General features: G+C 45.3%; 1 protein-coding gene across 1 annotated transcript; it reads left to right on the forward strand.

Annotated features, from left to right (window-relative positions):
* The first annotated feature begins 89 nt into the window (after positions 1-89).
* Positions 90-19,025, forward strand: ATPSCKMT (ATP synthase c subunit lysine N-methyltransferase). The gene is given in 6 exon segments (XM_030332627.1): positions 90-378; positions 4,583-4,783; positions 4,786-4,868; positions 8,319-8,456; positions 9,837-9,887; positions 16,953-19,025. Coding segments are annotated over 6 exon segments (654 nt in total). The 5' UTR covers positions 90-362; the 3' UTR covers positions 17,118-19,025.
* The last annotated feature ends 100 nt before the right edge of the window (positions 19,026-19,125 follow it).

Below are 19,125 nucleotides of genomic sequence, written 5' to 3' on the forward strand. Positions count from 1 at the left end.
CGCGCGCGTGCGCAGTCCGGGCGCGCGAGACTTATTTTTCACGCGAGACTAGTTTAACGCCACACCGTAGCTTCTGGAATCAGGGCCTCAGGGAAACTTCTATCGTCCAGGACCCTGTCGGGGAGAGGAAGCTCGAAGACGCGGATGGAACTTAAAACCCTCCAGCCGAGAGCAGATCGAGCTCAATCTGCTAAAGCTTCACGCTCGAGAGTTTCTGGGCAGGGGGCCCCAACGAGGAACTCGTTTCGTCACGCCGTTAGGTTTCTCCCACCGTGCCCCCCCCCTCCCCCGGAGGAGATGGTAGAACCCACTTCCGGATTTCCACCCTCCCAGCCCCGCCTCCGGCCGCAGGAAATCTCGCGATGGAGGGAGGAGGCGGTGAGCCGGCGGGCGCGGCGGGCTGCCGGGGTGGCGGGGCCGGGCTTCATGTTGGGCTCCTGGCCGGGCGGGAGTGGGAGCCGCCGGCCGCAGCCCTGGCTGGGAGTCTGGCGTGCGGGCGCGGGCCGCAGTGCGCGCGCTGGTACCCGCGTCTAGCTGCCCGGAGCTGTTCTGAGCGCCTTAGGGCGAGTGACTCCTGGCGTGTGCAGCACGATCTTCTGAGTTGACCGGAGTGCCGCCGTGTGGGTGGGGATCCGCGTGGCCCCTTGCCAGCTGGGTCTCGGTGGGCAGTAGCCTTTTGTGCCTCAGTTACCTTGCTTGCAAAATAGCAATGGGACCGTACTGTCTGCCTTGCACGGCTCCTGAAAGGATTCGGGGGAGCAGTGCGGGCCCTTAGCAAGCGAGTTCCGTGTAAAGTGTTCGTTGAAGAAATTAACCTCATGTGCACATCGTCCAGTAACTTGGCCACCGTCAGACAGCTAGTGAAAGACAAGATTGTGTAGCGCTAAGGGTCCCACTCCAAAGCCCCGCTTTGTGCTGCCTTGGCGATCTTCCCTGGCCATTCTATTGCCGAATTACTCTGTCCTCTAAATAAGCTTCTGCCGCCTTTTCTTGAGACACTGATCATGAGCTAATCCTTACAGATTAGATTCGGCCACAAAAAAAGTACAGGTGACCTTGAACAACGTGGGCGTGTCGGGGTGCTGGTGCTGTCTACACCTGTGCAGTCAGACCTGTACAGTCAAAATCCACCTATAACTTTCGCTCCAGCCCAGCCCCCTCATCCCCCCCCCCCCCCCCAAATTTTTACTGACAGCCTATTGGTCAGAAGTCAACTTTTTTTTTTGTATGTTATATGCCGTGTTCTTATGATAAAATAACCTAGAGGCGAGGGTGTTATTAAATCATAAAAGAAAATGAATTTGCAGTACTCTATGAAAAAAATCCACCTGTAAGTGGATTTGCGTAGCTCAAACCGTGTGTTGAAGGATCAAGTGTACTGATGCTCGGATCTTGGAAACTTATGCTAAGTGAAGGAGCCATTCCTAAAAGACCACATACTGTATGAGACCACTTCTGTGAAAGTCCAGAATAGGAACTCTAGGACAGAAAGTCAGTTAGTGGTTGCTTAGGGCTCAGGTGTGAACGGAACGGTGGGGGGGTGATAGGTTAAGGCTTAAGGGTAATGAGAATGTTTTTAAATTGACTGTGGTGATGGTGACATCTATCTATGAATATACTGAAAACCTTAGGATCATATATGTTAAATGGGCACATTGTTGTGGCATATGAGTTACATCTCAATAAAGCTGTTAAAAACTATGGATCTCTTCCCAAGCATAGTATTGAGACTGACCATAGTAGCCAAGTTATCACTTACTGTCTCGTTTAGAGCACTCAGTGCTTTATCTGTATTATTTTTTTAAAGTGTTCCATCAATCCTGTGAGGATAGTATTATTTCTGAATTTTACAAGCGAAGAATCTGAGCCTTGGCAAAAACTTATCTAATGTTTCCACTAGTTAGGTTCTGTGACTCCAGAACTTTAGGACTCAAATCCTTTTAACCCACTGTACTGTATAATTGGAATGCCCACAGGATAATTTTACAGAGGCATGGCAGATGGTGCTTTGACTTTTTAAAAACAGTCAAATGCATGACTATTGCTATAGCATGTAAATTCCTCCATACGATGCTGATAAGTATAACGAAATGTATTTAAAACCTTTGCTTTCCATCAAAACACCGTCACCTACCTAAACTTTACCTTTTATCTTATCTCCAGCACCAGCAGCGGACTTTTGTTGTTCTTGTTTCTGAGTTGGTTTTCCACCGTGTAACCAGATTTAAAAGTCACTTTAGAAGTGCCTGGGTGGCTCAGTCAGTGGAGTGTCCCACTCTTGATTTTGGCTCAGGTCATGATCACATGGCAGTGGGACCGAGCCCTGGGTTGTGTTCCTCGCTAAGCTTGGAGCCTGTTTGAGATGCTCTCTCGCTCTCTCTCTCTCTCTCTCTCTCCCTCCCCCCTTCTGCTTGTGGGTATGTGTGCTCTGTCTCTAAAGTAAAAAACAAAACAAAGCTCACTTTAGGGGACCTCAGGTGTCCGGAACAAAGCTCTACTGTGCGTGAGATGTTGGTGATTGGTCGGTTGCCCTGGAGCAGTGACTCACTGCGGTGGGCCAGCTTCTCGTGTGTCCTGTGTTCACACCTGTACCTCACAAAGTTGTAACAGATCACCACATTTCGTGAGTGTGGTAGGCAGACCCCCCAAATACGTCCATGTCCTAATCCCTGGAACTGGTGAATATGTTACGTGAGAGAATCTGCAGATGGGGTGAAGTTAGGACTTTGAGATGGGGAGATTCTGCTGGCTTGTCTGGATGTACCCGCTGTCATCACAGGGTCCCTATAAAGAAAAGGGAGGGGGTGCCTGGGTGGCTCATTAGGTTGAGCGCCTGATTCTTGGTCTCAGCTCAGGTGGTGGACTCATGGTTGTGAGTTCGAGCCCTGTCTTGGGCTCTGTGCTGACGGTGTGGAGCCTGCTTGGGATTCTTTCTCCCTTTCTCCCTGCCCCTCTCCTACCCAAGCTTGCTCTCTCAAATAAATAAACAGATTTAAAATAAAGGGGGGAGGCAGGAGATCGGAAGGAGGTATCCTGATGGAAGCAGAGGTTGGGGTGACATGGGGCCACTGGCCCAGGAATGCAGGTGGCCTCTAGAAGCTGGAAAAGGCAAGCAAACCTATCCCACCATAGAGCCTCCAGAAGGAACCCAGTGCTTCCAACCCATTTCAGATAGCTGACCTCCAGACCTGTATGATAATGAGCGTGTGTTGTTTTAACCCTCTAAGTTTGTGGTGGTTTCCTACTGCAGCCTTGGGAATGGAATCCCTTGGGTGCTTTGAATGGCTTACTGATTCCTGCAGCCATGAATAAGAACATCTTCGAATGACCAGAATCCGGTGTCCTCCCTCTTACTGTCTTCTGTTTCTTATGATTCCTGTGTTTCTGGCCTTGTCTTCTGTACTACACCGAGCTGCTTCAGGGCAGCCTTGCTCCCTGTAGGGTTCAGCATCTAGCCAACTGTGGATAAATAATAACGGCAACAGGCCCTGTTGTGCTGGGCAGTGTTCTAAGCGCGGTCCACTAATTTCATCCGCGCGGTGACTCTAATCCCCGTGAGTCAGATGAGTGAACTGAGGTTCAGAGAGGCGAAGGATCGTACCGTTGGCAAGGTGCGGAGCCCAGGTCCTAACCTTGGGGTTGTGCTCTTGATGTGTCCTTCCCCCTCGATCAATTTCAAAATGAAATCAATTTCAGTCTCCAGAACTTGAGATCCTCCTGAGGATGTATTTTATTTTCTTAAAGTTTATTTACTTTGAGAGAGTGTGCACACATGGGAGGAGGGGCAGAGGGAGAGAGAGAATCCCGAACAGACACCACGCTCAGTGCAGAACCCGACACACTCATGAACTGTGAGATCACAACCTGAGCCAAAAGCAAGAGTTGGACGCTCAACCGACTGAGTCACCCAGGCACCCCAAGAATGTATTTTAAAGGGTAAAACTCAAGAGGAGGGTAGATCATTCATTTCTCTGTTTCAGTGATTGGAGTTTGCTTTCTTTCATATTGGTGCATTGAAATGATTATTTTATCTTTTGTTCTTTTTGGGTCTTTTAAAAAATCTTTTCATTATCATACTTATTTTTTTTTTTAGTGGAACCTGACTTTGGTCTCTTGTTACTTGAAAATCGTATTACTGCACCTGGATTATAGATGCCTAACCCGTTTTGATGTGGAATCTTTGCATCTTATTAAAAGAAGGCAGTAATTAGACATTTTAATTCTTATTTGTGAGGCTTTGTTCTGAACCGTAAAAATACAGAGTTCATGGTTAACATCTGTATTAATGGATATATTGAATTCATAAATGCTAGAGATGAACACATTGTTTTCTAAGGATGACTCAAAAAAATCATGTGGAAGCAAAAGATTTTAGTTTTCTATTAAAGAATTTTCTGTAAAACACATTAGTTGATAGAATTTGGAACTCAGTGTGGAATCCTTCATTTGTAAGTTAGATTGTATTCAGCTAAGTTATTCTTTACACAGTACGAGTTTGTCAATAAGAACCACAGGGAAAAAAAAATACCTTGGATTTCAGATTTGGTGTGACGTATATATTTCCTGCTTGCTTTCCACCTAGGTACACCCCCAGAAATACTTGAAGAAAGTCAGTCAGGATGTAGTCTACCTACAGGTCTTGGAGCCAACGGTTTGAAGAAAAGCAGTTGGGGGTTCTTCCTTACTGGGATCGTTGGTGGGACCCTGGTGGCCGTGTATGCCGTGGCCACCCCGTTTCTAACACCGGCCCTCCGAAAAATTTGTTTGCCATTCGTACCCGCAACTACAAGCAGATTGCCAACGTTGTGAAAATGTTGCATTGCAGAAGAGGATCCCTGGTCGACATTGGCAGTGGTGACGGACGTGTTGTGAGTTCCGCTAAGGCATTTTAAGGTTTCAAACCCAAAGTTTTAAAATTTCTGCTTCACGTTTCTTGTGAGGCTTATGCAAAGCCCCGTTAAATCTGACGGTAATTAAGTCGTCATGTATTTTGTGTGTGTTTAATGATCAAACCTTCCAGCATGATTTGGAATTTATTTTTCTCAGATTTAATTTTTCTGAAAGGAAAAGTGCTCTGCAGATCGCCAGGTAAAAAGGAGCAATTAATTGGTAATTATGAAATTGTCCAATAAAAAAACTTGGGTCAGTAGAGGTGGCATAATTAGAGGAAACATTGAGTCATAGAGTTAATAGAGATGTTTGCTTCTGTATTTATTAATATTCTTACATGCATAATAATCTTAAGGGGTAATGTAGAGTTAAAATAGGAAAGAGCCAGCGCCATTAACCCTCATTATCCAAAGATCAGACTTTGAGTGAGCTCAGCATACTGACTCCAGTTGAGAACCTATAAATAAGATTCAGGGTCACTGACTGCCCGATGGGTTGTCCGAGAGCACATTTCTTCATGGGCCTGTGGCATCATCCTTAGGCCTCCATCCAACCATGAGCAGAAAGTGAGGATAGCAGTAGTCAAGGCCTGCGTTCTGGAAAACATTTATGTGGGGACCAAAAGGGGCACAACACCTTTCACCACCCCTGCAGCATGGACCTTGTGATTTCCATCATAGTGACTCGAATAGCCAGGAGGAGGTTAGGAAGTGACTGTTTAAGAAATCAAGAGATGTATAATTTATTTTAGAGAGCATGAGTGGGGGAGAGGGGCAAAAGGAGAGAGAGAGAACCTTTAAGTTTTGTTCTTAATGTTTTGTTATTTTTGAGAGAAGAGAGAGGGATGGAGCGTGAGCAGGGGAGGGGCAGAGAGAGAGAGGGAGACACAGAATCGGAAGCAGACCCCAGGCTCTGAGCTGTCAACAGAGAATCCCACGTTGGGCTCGAACTCACGACCCCTGAGATCACGACCTGAGCCAAAGTCAGATGCTTAACCGACTGAGCCACCCAGGCGCCCTGGGGAGAGAGAGAATCTTAAGCAGGTTCCACACTCAGCATGGAGCCTGATGGGCTCGATCCCATGACTGCGGGATCACGACCTGAGCCGAAATCAAGAGTAGGATGCTGAACTGACTGAGCCACCCAGGAGCCCTGCAAGATGTATATGTTAACCAGGAGGAAGTTTTAAAATCCGGATATGAATGCTTTACACATCTGAATAGTATCTTTGTGGTTTCCTTTTCTTTTTTAATTTTTTTTTTTTAACATTTTATTTATTTTGAGACAGAGAGAGAGAGACAGAGCATGAACGGGGGAGGGGCAGAGAGAGAGGGAGACACAGAATCGGAAGCAGGCTCCAGGCTCTGAGCCATCAGCCCAGAGCCCGACGCGGGGCTCGAACTCACGGACTGCGAGATCGTGACCTGGCTGAAGTCGGACGCTTAACCGACTGCGCCACCCAGGCGCCCCTGTGGTTTCCTTTTCTTAAGGGGGTGACATTGTAGTTAACTAGGGAAGTTACTGTAGGCGGACGGCTCCTTCAGGCAGGCTGCCTTGAAGAGTGGGCAAGACAAATGAGCAGAGGCCCCAGGCCCAGCCCACTGTCCTCACCTTACAGAGGCCGGTGGCATTCTGTGGTTGACTTTGTTCTGAATAATTCCGCTTCTCTTTTACCTGTTTTCAGTTTTGAGTGAGCAGTCTTTAAAGCCAAAGGAACTGTGTAAGTAATGCAGGTTCTTCACGGACAGGATTTTGATTGCATATTACAACTAGTTCACAGAACATTCTCCCAGGCAGGTCCATCTTGCCCGCTGCTGTGCTGTCACTGATGGAGAGAGACACTGGGTTTTCAGCAACCGGTCAGGCCTCCCCAGGGGTCGGCCGATCCAGAAGTGCTTTATCCAAAGCAAACCTGACTGTTGCAATGCTCGTGGTGAAATCTTTGACAAGAACACAAAAACTGACTTTAAATCAGTTAGCGTTGTCTTGTCTACAAAGCTGTAGAACTTTAGAGTTCTGTCTTTAAGTGATATTTTGAACAAAAGAGGTGCCTTTTTTATCGGACGTTTTGATTATAGACCATAAATGGGAGGTATTCATATCATTTGACCACGTAAGTTGATGTTTTTCTTTTTTTTTCAATTAAATTTTTTAAAATTCCAGCACAGTTAACATAGTGTTTTATTACTTTCAGGTGTACAATATATCAATTCAGCATTTCTGTATGTTACTCCGTGCTCATCATGATAAGTGTGCTCTTTTTTTTTTTTTTTTTTTTAAATTTTTTTTTTTTTTCAACATTTTTTTTTTTTTGGGACAGAGAGAGACAGAGCATGAACGGGGGAGGGGCAGAGAGAGAGGGAGACACAGAATCGGAAACAGGCTCCAGGCTCTGAGCCATCAGCCCAGAGCCTGACGCGGGGCTCGAACTCGTGGACCGCGAGATCGTGACCTGGCTGAAGTCGGACGCTTAACCGACTGCGCCACCCAGGCGCCCCGATAAGTGTGCTCTTAATCCTCCGGTGTGCTCTTAAGCCCCCCACCCACCTCCCCTCCGGTAACCATCAGTTTGTTCTCTAGAGTTAGGAGTGTGTTTTTTTGTTTGTCTCTTTTTTTCATTTGTTTTGTTTCTTAAATTCTACATATGAGTCAAATCATGAGTATTTGTCTTTCTCTCTTACTTATTTTATTTATTAGCATCATACTCTTCCAGATCCATCCATGTCATTGCAAATGGCAAGGTTTCATTCTTTTTTTATGACTAGGATTTCATTATGTACATATATATATATATATATACATACACGTATCTCTTCTTTATTCATTCATCTAGTGATGGACACCGGGCTGCTTCCATAATTTGGCTGTTGTAAATAACGTTGCAATAAACATAGGGGTGCATATATCCCTTTGAATTAGTGTTTTCATCTTTGGGTAGATACCCAGTAGTGGAATTACTGGATCATATATATGGTCAATCTATTTTTAATTTTTTGAGGAATCTCCCATACTGTTTTCCACGGTGGCTGTGCCAGTTTGCAGTCTCACCAACAGTGCACGAGGGTTCCTTTTTCTCCACATCCTCGCTGACGTCAGTGTTTCTTATGTTTCGGGATTTTAGCCATTCTGACAGGTGTGAGGTGATATCTCACTGTAGGTTTGATTGCACTTCCCTGATGATGAGTGATGTTGAGCATCGTTTCATGTGTCTCTTTGGCCATCTGTATGTCTTCTTGGGAGAAATGTCTGTTCGTATCTTCAGCCCATTTTTAATTGGAATGTTTCAGGTGTTTTGGTGTTGAGTATAGAAGTTCTTTATGTATTTTGGATACTAACCCCTTATCAAATACATCATTTGTAGATACCTTCTCCCATTCCATAAGTTGATGTTTTTCTTATCTTGAATAAACACTGACTTCTTTCTGCAGGTGATAGCAGCTGCAAAGGAGGGATTCACCGCTGTCGGTTATGAATTAAACCCATGGCTCGTTTGGTACTCCAGATACCGTGCTTGGCGAGAAGGGGTGCAGGGCTCTGCCAAATTTTATATTTCAGATTTGTGGAAGGTATGTAAGGCAGAGAATGGTCCTAGGAAATGCCAACCAAAACTTTATAATTCATAATTAGTATGACTAAAAAACATAAAATGGGGACACCTGGGTGGCTCAGTTAAGTGTCTGACTTCGGCTCAGATCATGATCTCACGGCTTGTGAGTTCGAGCCCCATGTCAGACTGCTCAGACAGCTCAGAGCCTAGAGCCTGCTTCGGATTCTGTGTCTCCCTTTCTCGGCCCCTCCCCTGCTTGTGTTCTTTCTCTACTTCAAAAATAAACATTAAAAAAATGTAAAATGTATTAAAGGAAAAATAGTTATAATACAAGTGTATGTTTCTGTATAATGAAACGTGAACACCTTTTAAATTGACAGGTTTACCTATCAACTCTTTTAGAGTAGAAGCTTAAGGTTTTAAACCTGATAGGTCATGTGAATTCCAAGAATTTGCTCAATTAAAAAATTTCTCATTTCTATTTATTACAAAGTGATGAAATTTTTTTTTTGACTTCATTTGGAAATCTTATAAATTGTAGACATTAATTTGTTAATGTTCTTGGTAAACGGTGGACTTTTCTGTGTGCGTGCTTGTGTGTGTGCAGGTGTGTTTTGCAAGAGGCAGAGATGAGTGCAAAAGAAAGAATCCACTATGTTCTCATGGTTCTTTCTGGTCTTCATAATGTATAAGAAACTTCCAAGTTTATTTGTACTCTAAAAAAACATACCCTGTAATTTTGCTTTAGGAAAGCTCCATAAAATGCTTTTTCTTAAATAAGAATTTCCCATTGTAATATTGTCATCAGTAGCTTATAAAAATTCATTGAGTTTTGCTTGCGTTGTTTTTTATACCATATATACGTAAATGATCTCTCTATGGAGTAAATAAGACTTTTATTGGGCAATAAGAATTTTGACTGGCAAAGCACTTTTCCCCCCAGTTTTTCGACTAAAGAGCATTTTATTTCAGTTTTTGGGTAGTATTTTCGAGAGGAGGCGGGGGACTAGAATTTTAAGGATGGCTCAGCACGAAAGGCAGGTGGTTCCCTGATCTCGCGAGTTCTCGCTGAGCTGGTTTGGTGTATGGTGGGGTAGCGTAGAGAGTGTGGACTGGGACATAGATGGCCACCGGCCGGTCACTGGATGAGTCACTGGCAAGTCTGACAGATGACCCCTGGGGGGCCTGTGTGGAGTATCCCTGAAGATGGCAGGAGTGACTTACAGGGAAGTGTTTGGAAAACCGTAATGGGCTGAATTAAGAGACAGAAGCTCGAACTTGGGTTCTTCTCGTGAAATCTTAAAGGAAGCCACATCCCTTGTGAAAACCTGTTTGATGAAACGGATCCTTGTGTTTGGCCTTTTAAATTAACCTGTGCCTTGTTCCCCCTCTTCTTTAGGTTACTTTTTCGCAGTACACAAACGTGGTTGTTTTCGGTGTGCCTCAGATGGTGAGTACACGTCCTCCTGTCCCTGGTTGGTTGGCTCTAGGTCCCGTGTGGCCCCTCCAGGTCCACCACACCGTGTCCTTGGCCGCCTGTCCCCGCGCCCTTGGCGGCCTCCCAGGGATTCTGGGGGCACGTCGGATTTCAGTTCACTGGCTTGACAAAGTACTTCAGGGCCTTAAAACTTTAATCATAAAAGATTCAGTCATGTTAAAACTTTTGCTTCAGATAAAATTCTCAATGATCTCCCTAAGCCCTAAAAATTCCAATCTGGCAACTGCTTTATGAGCTCCCGGTGTCTAATGTAGTTGGAGATTTTCGCGGTTGCTCACTCACCATCCAGCTGAAGTCACTTGGGAGAGTTAATGGCATGTTCCCTTCGAATTGATCGTTCCTCTGATTTTGCAATGAGGCCGTTTCCGGGGCAGGTGAGCGCTGGCTAGTTTCAGTTGACCTCGGCTGACTGATTTGTATCGAACTTTGATTACGTACTTTCAGAAGTGAAAATACCGTGGCATCTGTGCTGAAAATGGTTCTAAATTTAGCCTTTGGAAAGATGACCAGGATGGGATGCTTTTATTGTAATTGTTGGTTTACAGACCATAGAAAGAAATCCCTTTTCATCTTTCAAGGTCTATAATTGTAGCCATAATAATCTTGGTAAAATTGGATGTTTGCTAAAATGCCACTATGCAACTGATATGTATGGTTTTTAATTAAAAAAAAAAAAAGGATATTTACTTTTTGGTTGTTTTGTTTTCTTATTCACACTTTAATTTTGGTCGAAGGTGGTTTAGTGCTTGAGAAATTTATTCTTACTATCAGGATGTTGGGTACAATGCCACGTTTATTTTTAAGTTGATTTAGAAGTGCTTTTGTTACATATTTTTGAAAGGAACAGGATTCTATATGTTTGGAAATCTCAGTAAGCCTAAATTTAAGATGAAACTGGGGTGTTTACACTTTTGTTATAGAAATCAAAAGAGGGGGGCACCTGGGTGGCTCAGTTTGGTTGAACGTCCAACTCTTGGTTTCGGCTCAGGTCAGGATCCCGGGGTCATGGGTTTGAGCCCTGTATTGGGCTCTGTGCTGCCAGTGTGGGGCCTGCTTGGGATTCTCTCTCTCTCTCTCTCTCTCTCTCTCTCTGTCTCTCTGTCTCTGTCTTTGTCTTCCTCTCTCTGTCTCCCTCTCTGCCCCTCTCGTGCTCTTTCTCTCTCTCCCTTCCCCCCTCTCTCTCTCTCTCCCAAAATAAATAAACTTAAAAAAGGAAATTAAAAGGGGCATGAGTTTAAGTCGTTTAAGAAACTGGGACCATAGGGGCGCCTGGGTGACGCAGTCGGTTAAGCGTCCGACTTCAGCCAGGTCACGATCTCGCGGTCCGTGAGTTCAAGCCCCGCGTCAGGCTGTGGGCTGATGGCTCGGAGCCTGGAGCCTGTTTCCGATTCTGTGTCTCCCTCTCTCTCTGCCCCTCCCCCGCTCATGCTCTGTCTCTCTCTGTCCCCAAAAAATAAATAAACGTTGAAAAAAAAAAATTATAAAAAAAAAAAAAAAAAGAAACTGGGACCATAGCATTGCTATGGAACTTGATGGTTATTTACTACTTATGAAGTTTGGGCATTCCTTTGGATTAATTAGCATCTTGGAGCAAATAGATTTCATTTGAATTCCATGCTTTATGAAAATAGAAAATTAATAGTTATTGAGATTTCCATGCCATTCTGAGAGGCCGGCTGATCCTGGCCTGAGTTGTGGGCTCGTGAGGCCCCAGTGGGGGGCAGCAGTGGCCTTTGGTGGGCACGTCACCCCGTACCTGTGGGCTCCAACTCCTTGTGCGTCTTACCATGTTTGAGTATGGTCGGTTTTTGGAGCTGTTCACCTAGCAGAAATAAGAGTCCTCTATTTGGTTTTTTCTTGATGAATGTTTTTGCAATTGTTGTCCATTTTTCTGTACGCAGAGAAACCTTAAGTAAGGAACTTGTGACATTTCAGTGTTCCCAAGAAAAAGTGGGGCAGCTGAAGTACACAAAGCATCCATGTTCCCTGGAATGAGCGAGAGGGGTTCAGCCAGCATGCAGTTTTCCATGCAGGTGTATTGTTCACGGGACCCACAGGGGATCGTTCATGCATGCAAGGCCCTGCTCGTAACCCTCATTGAGCTTCACCTACGTGGAGCAGGGAAGGGGAGGGACGGTGCTGACTAGGGATTCAGGAGGCCAGCTCTGCTCTCCGGAGTCATGGGAGCCCCGATCGGGTCGTCTTTAGTGAAATGCACTTCCCTTGTCTGAGCACTGGTCGGCAGTCCAGTCATGGCATCGTGGCTCAGCAAAGCCAGCGGAGCATGAATGTTCCTGTGGCAGCTGAGGCCCACACAGGCCTGGAGAGAGCTAGGGGAGTACGTAGGGAACGTGAGAGGTGGAAACCTGGTGTTCTAGAACTCGTCCACCCCGCTTCTCATACCGCACTGACTGTTGAGCTTTTGTGGCTCAAAACTCACTTCAACAGGTGTGTCTGTAACCCCCCCCCAGGAGTGAGGAATCTCGTCCAGATCTGGTAAATCCAGTGCTAGCCTGGTAAATACCCACGTGTAACTTGAGCTTATGTTCTTTTCAAAATGTGAGAAGATCAGTCCTGCCCTTGTTTAAAACGCGCCCAGGACGTCTTGCTGCTTTAAAGCAGTGAAGATAAGGCCTGAATGCTCCACGTGGCCTGAGGCCTGGCGTGGAGTGGCCCCTGCTTCCTTCAGCTCTGTGCTTGCCAGCCCCCTGCCCTTCTCCCGGCCCCTGGACTCCACTGTGTGAACCGTGTTCTTCCCTCTGACCTAAGTCCCCCCAGCTCTGGGCCTAGTTGGCGAGCTGCTGACCACTCACAGGTCGGGTGTCCTTTCCTTCAGGAAGTCATCCCTGATTGCCCAACGAGACAGACTCCAGTGCCCCTGTTTTCCATCTGCACAGTGCCTGTTCCCTCTCCGTAGTGAGATTGTATTTACTCACATGATGGCTTCGGCAGGTTTGCCGTGTGGACCGCACTGTGAGCTCAAGAGTGAGGGCCGGCCTGTCTTTGCTCCCAGACCCCCAGCGCAGCGGCACCAGCGCAAAGTAATGACTCAAATACTCATTAAATGAATGAACGAGTATGGTAGAAACATATCCGTTAATGACACTTCCTAGTGGGCTGTTAAATTTCATAACTTTCAAAGACTGACTAATTTTAGTTACAGATCCTGTTGTGAATTGATGAACGAAAATGTTATCGTGTTCTGATAAAGATAAATGATTCACAACGGAATCCTTTATCCTTCGTCCATCCATTCAACAATTATTTATTTGGTGCCCCTAAGTGCCAGGTTCTGTTCTAATCACTTGGGTACTTTAGTGCATGAGAAACATCCTTGCCCCGAGGTGCCTATACACTAGTGAGGAGAGCAGATCTTACCTGGGGGTACCTATGTAAGATGTGTCGTTCAGTAGCAGGAGGTAAGTGCCGTGGGGCAGACTAAAGCAGGAGAGGGAGGGGAGGAGACAGTGCCCCTGAAGAGGATGTGTGGAGGTAAGGGGGAACGTGCCAGGCAGAGCCATTGTGGAGGCGCCCAGGGGTGTGTGCCTGTGGGGTTCCAGCAGCAGCAGGTGGGGGGGGGTGGCAGGAGCAGGGAGAGGTGACGTCAGAGGGGAAATGGGGGCCGTGCTGTTGGAATGCAGACGCCGTGGTGGGTTTGGGCAGAGGAGCAGAGGACCTGCCTGGGTTACAGAGGATCTCAGGCTGCTGTGTGGACGCCGAGTGCGGGTGGAAGCCGGGAGACGGGTTCTGAGCTCTTGCAGGCATCCAGACGGTAGGTGTGCTAGGCTCTTGTCCGGGCAGAAGCAGTCAAGTTCCAGAGGCATCGTGGGGATGCCAATAGGATGAGCCGGCACATCCGGTGTGGGGCGTGCGAGAAAGAGGGACCAAGGGCACCTCGAGGGCTTTGGCCGGACTAACTGAAAGTTTGCAGTTGTGACTGAGCTGGGAAAGGTTCAGGCTGTGTGGACCCAGAAGGAGGGCCGGGGGTTCCTCGGGCAGGTGAAGCCCGAGATGTGTGTGGAGGTGTGAGGTTGGCAGTGGTGGGTGGAGGGGGTCTGTGACTCAGGAAGGGGAGGGGGCTGGAGATTGTGCATCAGTCCCCGAGGGAGATGAAGCCCGGGAGTGGCCGAGGTCACCCGGGAGGAGGCAGAGCTGGTCAGGTCCGGAGTTCTGGCCTCTGACAAATGAGGGCACCCAGCCAAGGACCCGAGAGGAGGCGTTGGGTAGGAGGAAAGCCCTGGGGGGGGGGGTGGCGGTTACCCTAGGAACCCGGTGAAGCCAGTGTTTTGGGGAGGAGGGAGACGTTAAGGGGCTCAAGAGCTGCTCACGGGTATGGCTAAGTTGTCCTATGTCTTAGAGCTCGTTTCAACTTAGGCTTAAAGTTTTGAAGATGTAATTAGAATATGACGAGTTCGTGTCACTTTGAGACCTATAATTGTATGAATAATTTTGAATTCCATTAGACAGACATGACACATCACTGCCTCTCTTTGTGCGTGATATCAAGACCCGGGCTCATTGCATATTTATGTGTAATTTAGCCAGTTAATTTCTTGTGATTGAAATAGCTCCTTTCATTTGTGGGTTTATCTTGACTTAGCATATGACAGTCATTGGGAAATAAAGGAAACCGTAAAACAGAAAATCATGGTAACATGAATAAGTTTACAATTATTCTTTTTATGAATAAAATTACCATAAGAAATCTCTGATACTTTGGAAACATACATGTTGTCTCATTCTTCGCCTATTTAATGTTTCCCTCAGGAACAAAACTTTCTTTTCTTTCTTTCTTTCTTTCTTTCTTTCTTTCTTTCTTTCTCTTTCTTTCTTTCTTTCTTTCAAGAAATCTTTCACTGGCTGTTAAAAGAGTAGAAATATCCCATCCTTAATGGAATTTACTTTTGGTTATATTGGTATTAATTGTAATGAAGAATTAGAATTTTGGCTCTCTGTAGCCTTAGGCCATGTAGAGGACTTTCCCCAAGCCGCTTTTTAAAGATATAGATCAGGAGTAAAGTTTTTATAGAAGCACTGTCGATTTGTTTGTAGTTTTAAAGGGATTCGTTTTGCTCAGGTCTTGGTTTTGAGATAGCATTTCCCATTTAGAGGAACCAGGAATGTTTGAGAGGTGGTTGATTGATCTGAGGGCTGAGTTGGGGACCAATAACAAAAGCCTGGGGTGTTTTGTTGATCCCAAGTCTAAGGAAGTGTTCAGAATATTTGTTGGGGGCACATCCAAAGGAGAGAGAAGCCAATTTGAGGAGGCTCCTGGTGGCCAGACGGGGGCAGTCTGAGCATCAGAAGAAACAAGGGTGATAGTGGATTACAACCCATTGAACGAGATAGGAATCTAGGAGCTGTTACTTATGGCAATAGGTAGATAGGTAGAAAAGAAGGGAGAGTTCTTCCTTACGGTAGAATGCTGACTGTCAGCCTGGAAGGAATGACGGAATTAGCAAATGGCCACTGTGCAACCGTATAGGGAAAACTGACTCAGGCGGGTCATCAAGAATGCTGCATCTCGTGAGGGACAGTTCGATGAGCAGCAGGATATTTACATCGTCTCAAGCTAAGTCTGACAAATTAGTCATTATGAAGGAAAATTAGTAACCCCACTATGGAGATGCCAGGTGGTGACCATCAGTCTCAAAGCAGAAAGTCCTCACGGGTGCCTGACTGTGCCTGAGAAGCTCACCGCCCCTCTTGTGGGGCATCGCCAAAGATGCACGTGCTGAGTCGTCACGAGCACGCATCAGATGATCCAGGGTGCGGGCCACTGGGGAAATAACTGGCCTGTATTCCTAAAGCTGTCATGAGACAAAGGAAGGTCATGGAACTGCTCCAGATTGAAGTAGACTGAGGAAACATTCTAGCTGAATGCAATATGACATCGTAAGGAGAAACATCATAAAGGACGTTATTGGGACTTTAGGCAAAATTGGAATGCGATTGGAATTATTATTATTGGAATACAATCTTCAATATCCTGAATTTGATAACTGAGCTGGGCTTATGTCTTAGGAAGCACTGAGGCATCAAGGAACAAAGGGGCATGTGTGTGCAACCTATTCCCAAATGGTTTAGGAAAAATATTCATAGAGGAATAGGGCAGATTGGAGAGAACAAATATGACAGAGTATTAAGAATTGGTGAAGCCGGGTAAAGAAGTACGGAGTCCTTTGTTTTCTTCTTGCAACTGTTCTCTAAATTTGAAATGACTTCAGAATAACGAATGAAGAAAGTGGAAAAAATACTTCTAGGAGGTAAAGCTGGTAGGATCTGAAGATAAATTTTTAAGCGATTGTTAATTTGCCGTTGTGATTACGATGACAGTGTTTTCAGCAGGTAGATTGGTAATAAAAGAATACAAAAATGATAAAAGGATTTTACTTTTTAGAAGATATGTTGATTGTCAACAAATTATCAGTGTATTATCGATACATTTTTGAAGAATTATGAAATATTTCATTATATTTCAAGTTGGTAGAGTCTGTTTTTTCATGGTCTAATTTAATAATACCGTATCTCACTGAATCTAGATGCTGTCAATTTTAAGATGCCCCATTGCTGTTGAGAAAGAAAAAAATACTGCCAATTGTAAATCTAAGATTATGTCCATTGTAAGGTGTATCCTGATTTCAGAGATGTTAAAATGTGTGGGAAAATGTGTGAAATAGTTGAGACAGGGTGGATTGAGATGCTAGGTGGGAAAATAAAGCTGCTTCTCATTTTAATGACTGCCACATCATGGTTTTAGTTAGAAAATGGGAAATCTGTCATCTCTGCTAAAAATGGCTTATTTTATGATTGATAGAAGATGTTCTTGTAACCGTTGCTAATGTGACTTTCGTGATTTAATGGATCGTTTGATAATGTGTTTATGCCCCGGAGTGATCTTTTCTACAGCTACTAATTCCTGCACAGGTATTTCAGGCCCTCAAATCCAAACGAGCATTTGGGAGTCTCTTCCTCCGACTCCCTGCTTACTGAAATAATGACTGTCGTTCTGCACAGATGCCACAGTTGGAGGAGAAACTCGAGCTTGAACTGAAGGATGACGCCAGAGTCATTGCTTGCCGGTTCCCTTTCCCTCGCTGGACCCCAGACCACGTCACCGGGGAGGGGGTAGACACCGTGTGGGCCTACGACCTGAGCACGCTGCGAGGCAGGAGGCCCTGAAGACGTTTCCAGCTGGTCATTCGAGTGTAGACTTTATGGAGAGTGGTTTCCCAAGTGATGGTGGTCTTCGGTTTCATAGAGATCTACAGCTGTGTCGTCAGCAAAGAGTCTGTTTTTCTTCTCTATGGAATGAAAATCTATTACTTTCCTTAACTTTTGGAAAACAAACAGAAGTTAAGAACAGCAGGTAGATTTAAAGTCCCTTTTTGTGGCATATTCAAAAAAGTGGTCTTCTTTCCCACGCGCTCTGATGTATGAAAATATGACCAAGGGATGGTCAACGTTGATGGGCGGGAGAGATGTGAACAGCTCTTCACGCTACAAAAAGTATGATTTAATGCCAGAGATGAACAGAAACACTTTTTAAAGAGGCTGTGCAGTAGGAAATGTTTGCAGTTTCATCTAACTTTATTCATACTTAAGATTTGTCTTTCTTTTTTTCTGTACTTCATGGCAACGTTTTCTAAAGGACTCAGGCGCTCCTATTTTATAACATTGATTAGGAATAATTTGTTGTGAGGCCAGCGCTCTACTGTATTTTCTTGGATCTGAGGTGTCTATACGTGTGCGTGTAAACGTGTGGATAGACACACACATTTGACCGTTTCTGAAGTTGTGACGTACCTTCCGGCTGATGGTGTTTTGTGTCTACGATCGGCAGCATTGCACATCACGACGTAGCTGTAGCCACCACGGATGGTATGTCAGATGTGATGCGAGGTGCTCAGAGGAGATGCAGGACATTCTGGAGTTATAGGTAATAACATAAGCCGTCATGAGCTTGGGCTCAGCCAGACCTGGAATCACATCCCTGCTCGGCGACCAGCCTTGCACCAGTGGCTTGATCTCCTGGAGCCTCACTTTCCCGAGTGTCCCCAGCCTCTGTTGGGATAATGATACACCGAACAGGGGACTCTTTTTTTGTAAAACTCATGACGCGAAGTCTTTGGTCTTATCATTTTAGATACTAAAGAAGTCACAGATTATTTCTGCTAGTCACATCTTTATTTTATGAAAGTAGCCATTCATTTAATATTCTCGTTTAGGAGAAGAGACCTGACTGATTTAGATAAAGACAAGTTACGGAAAACCTTTGAATGTGAATAGATAGGCTTCATGTATCTGAAACGTTAATCTATTAAATGGTGGCTCTAATAATCCCTGTGTATCACAGAAAAGGATTGAGCTCCCGATCGTACACCTGTAACCTAAATACCAAACTGTGTCTTCATGGAGGTTTGATAAAATGAGATGGTTTGTATTTTTAACTAAACTCACGAAAATACGATCAGCTTGAGAATTTTCATTTAAATGAAAAGCAACTGGGGACCCGTTCATTCATTCGGCGAATGCTTCTTGTCTGCTGTGTAATAGGCCTGTCCGATTCAATGGTGAGTAGACATGAAGGACCCCTAATCTTATGGAAACGTGTATTCCGGAAGAGAGAGACAAATACGGGCGTGAATGTAAGTGTGTGTGTGAAGCTCTCTGAAAGAAGTAAACAGTGTGACAGTCATGGGCACTTGTCAGATTTTTGGCTGCCACTGTCCATCCCTTCCCAGTAGCCCCCGATTTCTTTCCGAAGAGCGAACTCCCTACGACGGTGTGTAGTTTGGTGTCTGTCCCTGCCTGTCACCCCAGCCAGCTCTGTAAGTGGGCGAGGCACGCCTGGAGAGGGACCCATCGTGGCTCCTGGCCAGGCAGGTGTGACGGGCAGAGGTAGGGTTTTGTGGAACCTTGGGTGTGTTCAGTAATCTTCTAGACGTGCTCCTGGCAGACTTGTGGAGGCATCAGGCTGTCTGCAAAGGCAAATATAACTTGCCTTTTTGAGGTTTCTGGTTTAGCTTCCCAAAGATTAAATGGCCCCTGGTGTTGCAACCTCAGAATAAAATGGACCATTTCACGGAAGTGTTGGCATTCATGGAGTTTGTAAGCTCTCTAATGGATTGATTGATTTTTAAAAAATATTTATTCTTTTTTTGAGAGAGAGAGAGCAAGCGAGCACACA

Source organism: Lynx canadensis, chromosome A1, assembly GCF_007474595.2.
Source record: "Lynx canadensis isolate LIC74 chromosome A1, mLynCan4.pri.v2, whole genome shotgun sequence".
NCBI classification, from domain to species: domain Eukaryota; kingdom Metazoa; phylum Chordata; class Mammalia; order Carnivora; family Felidae; genus Lynx; species Lynx canadensis.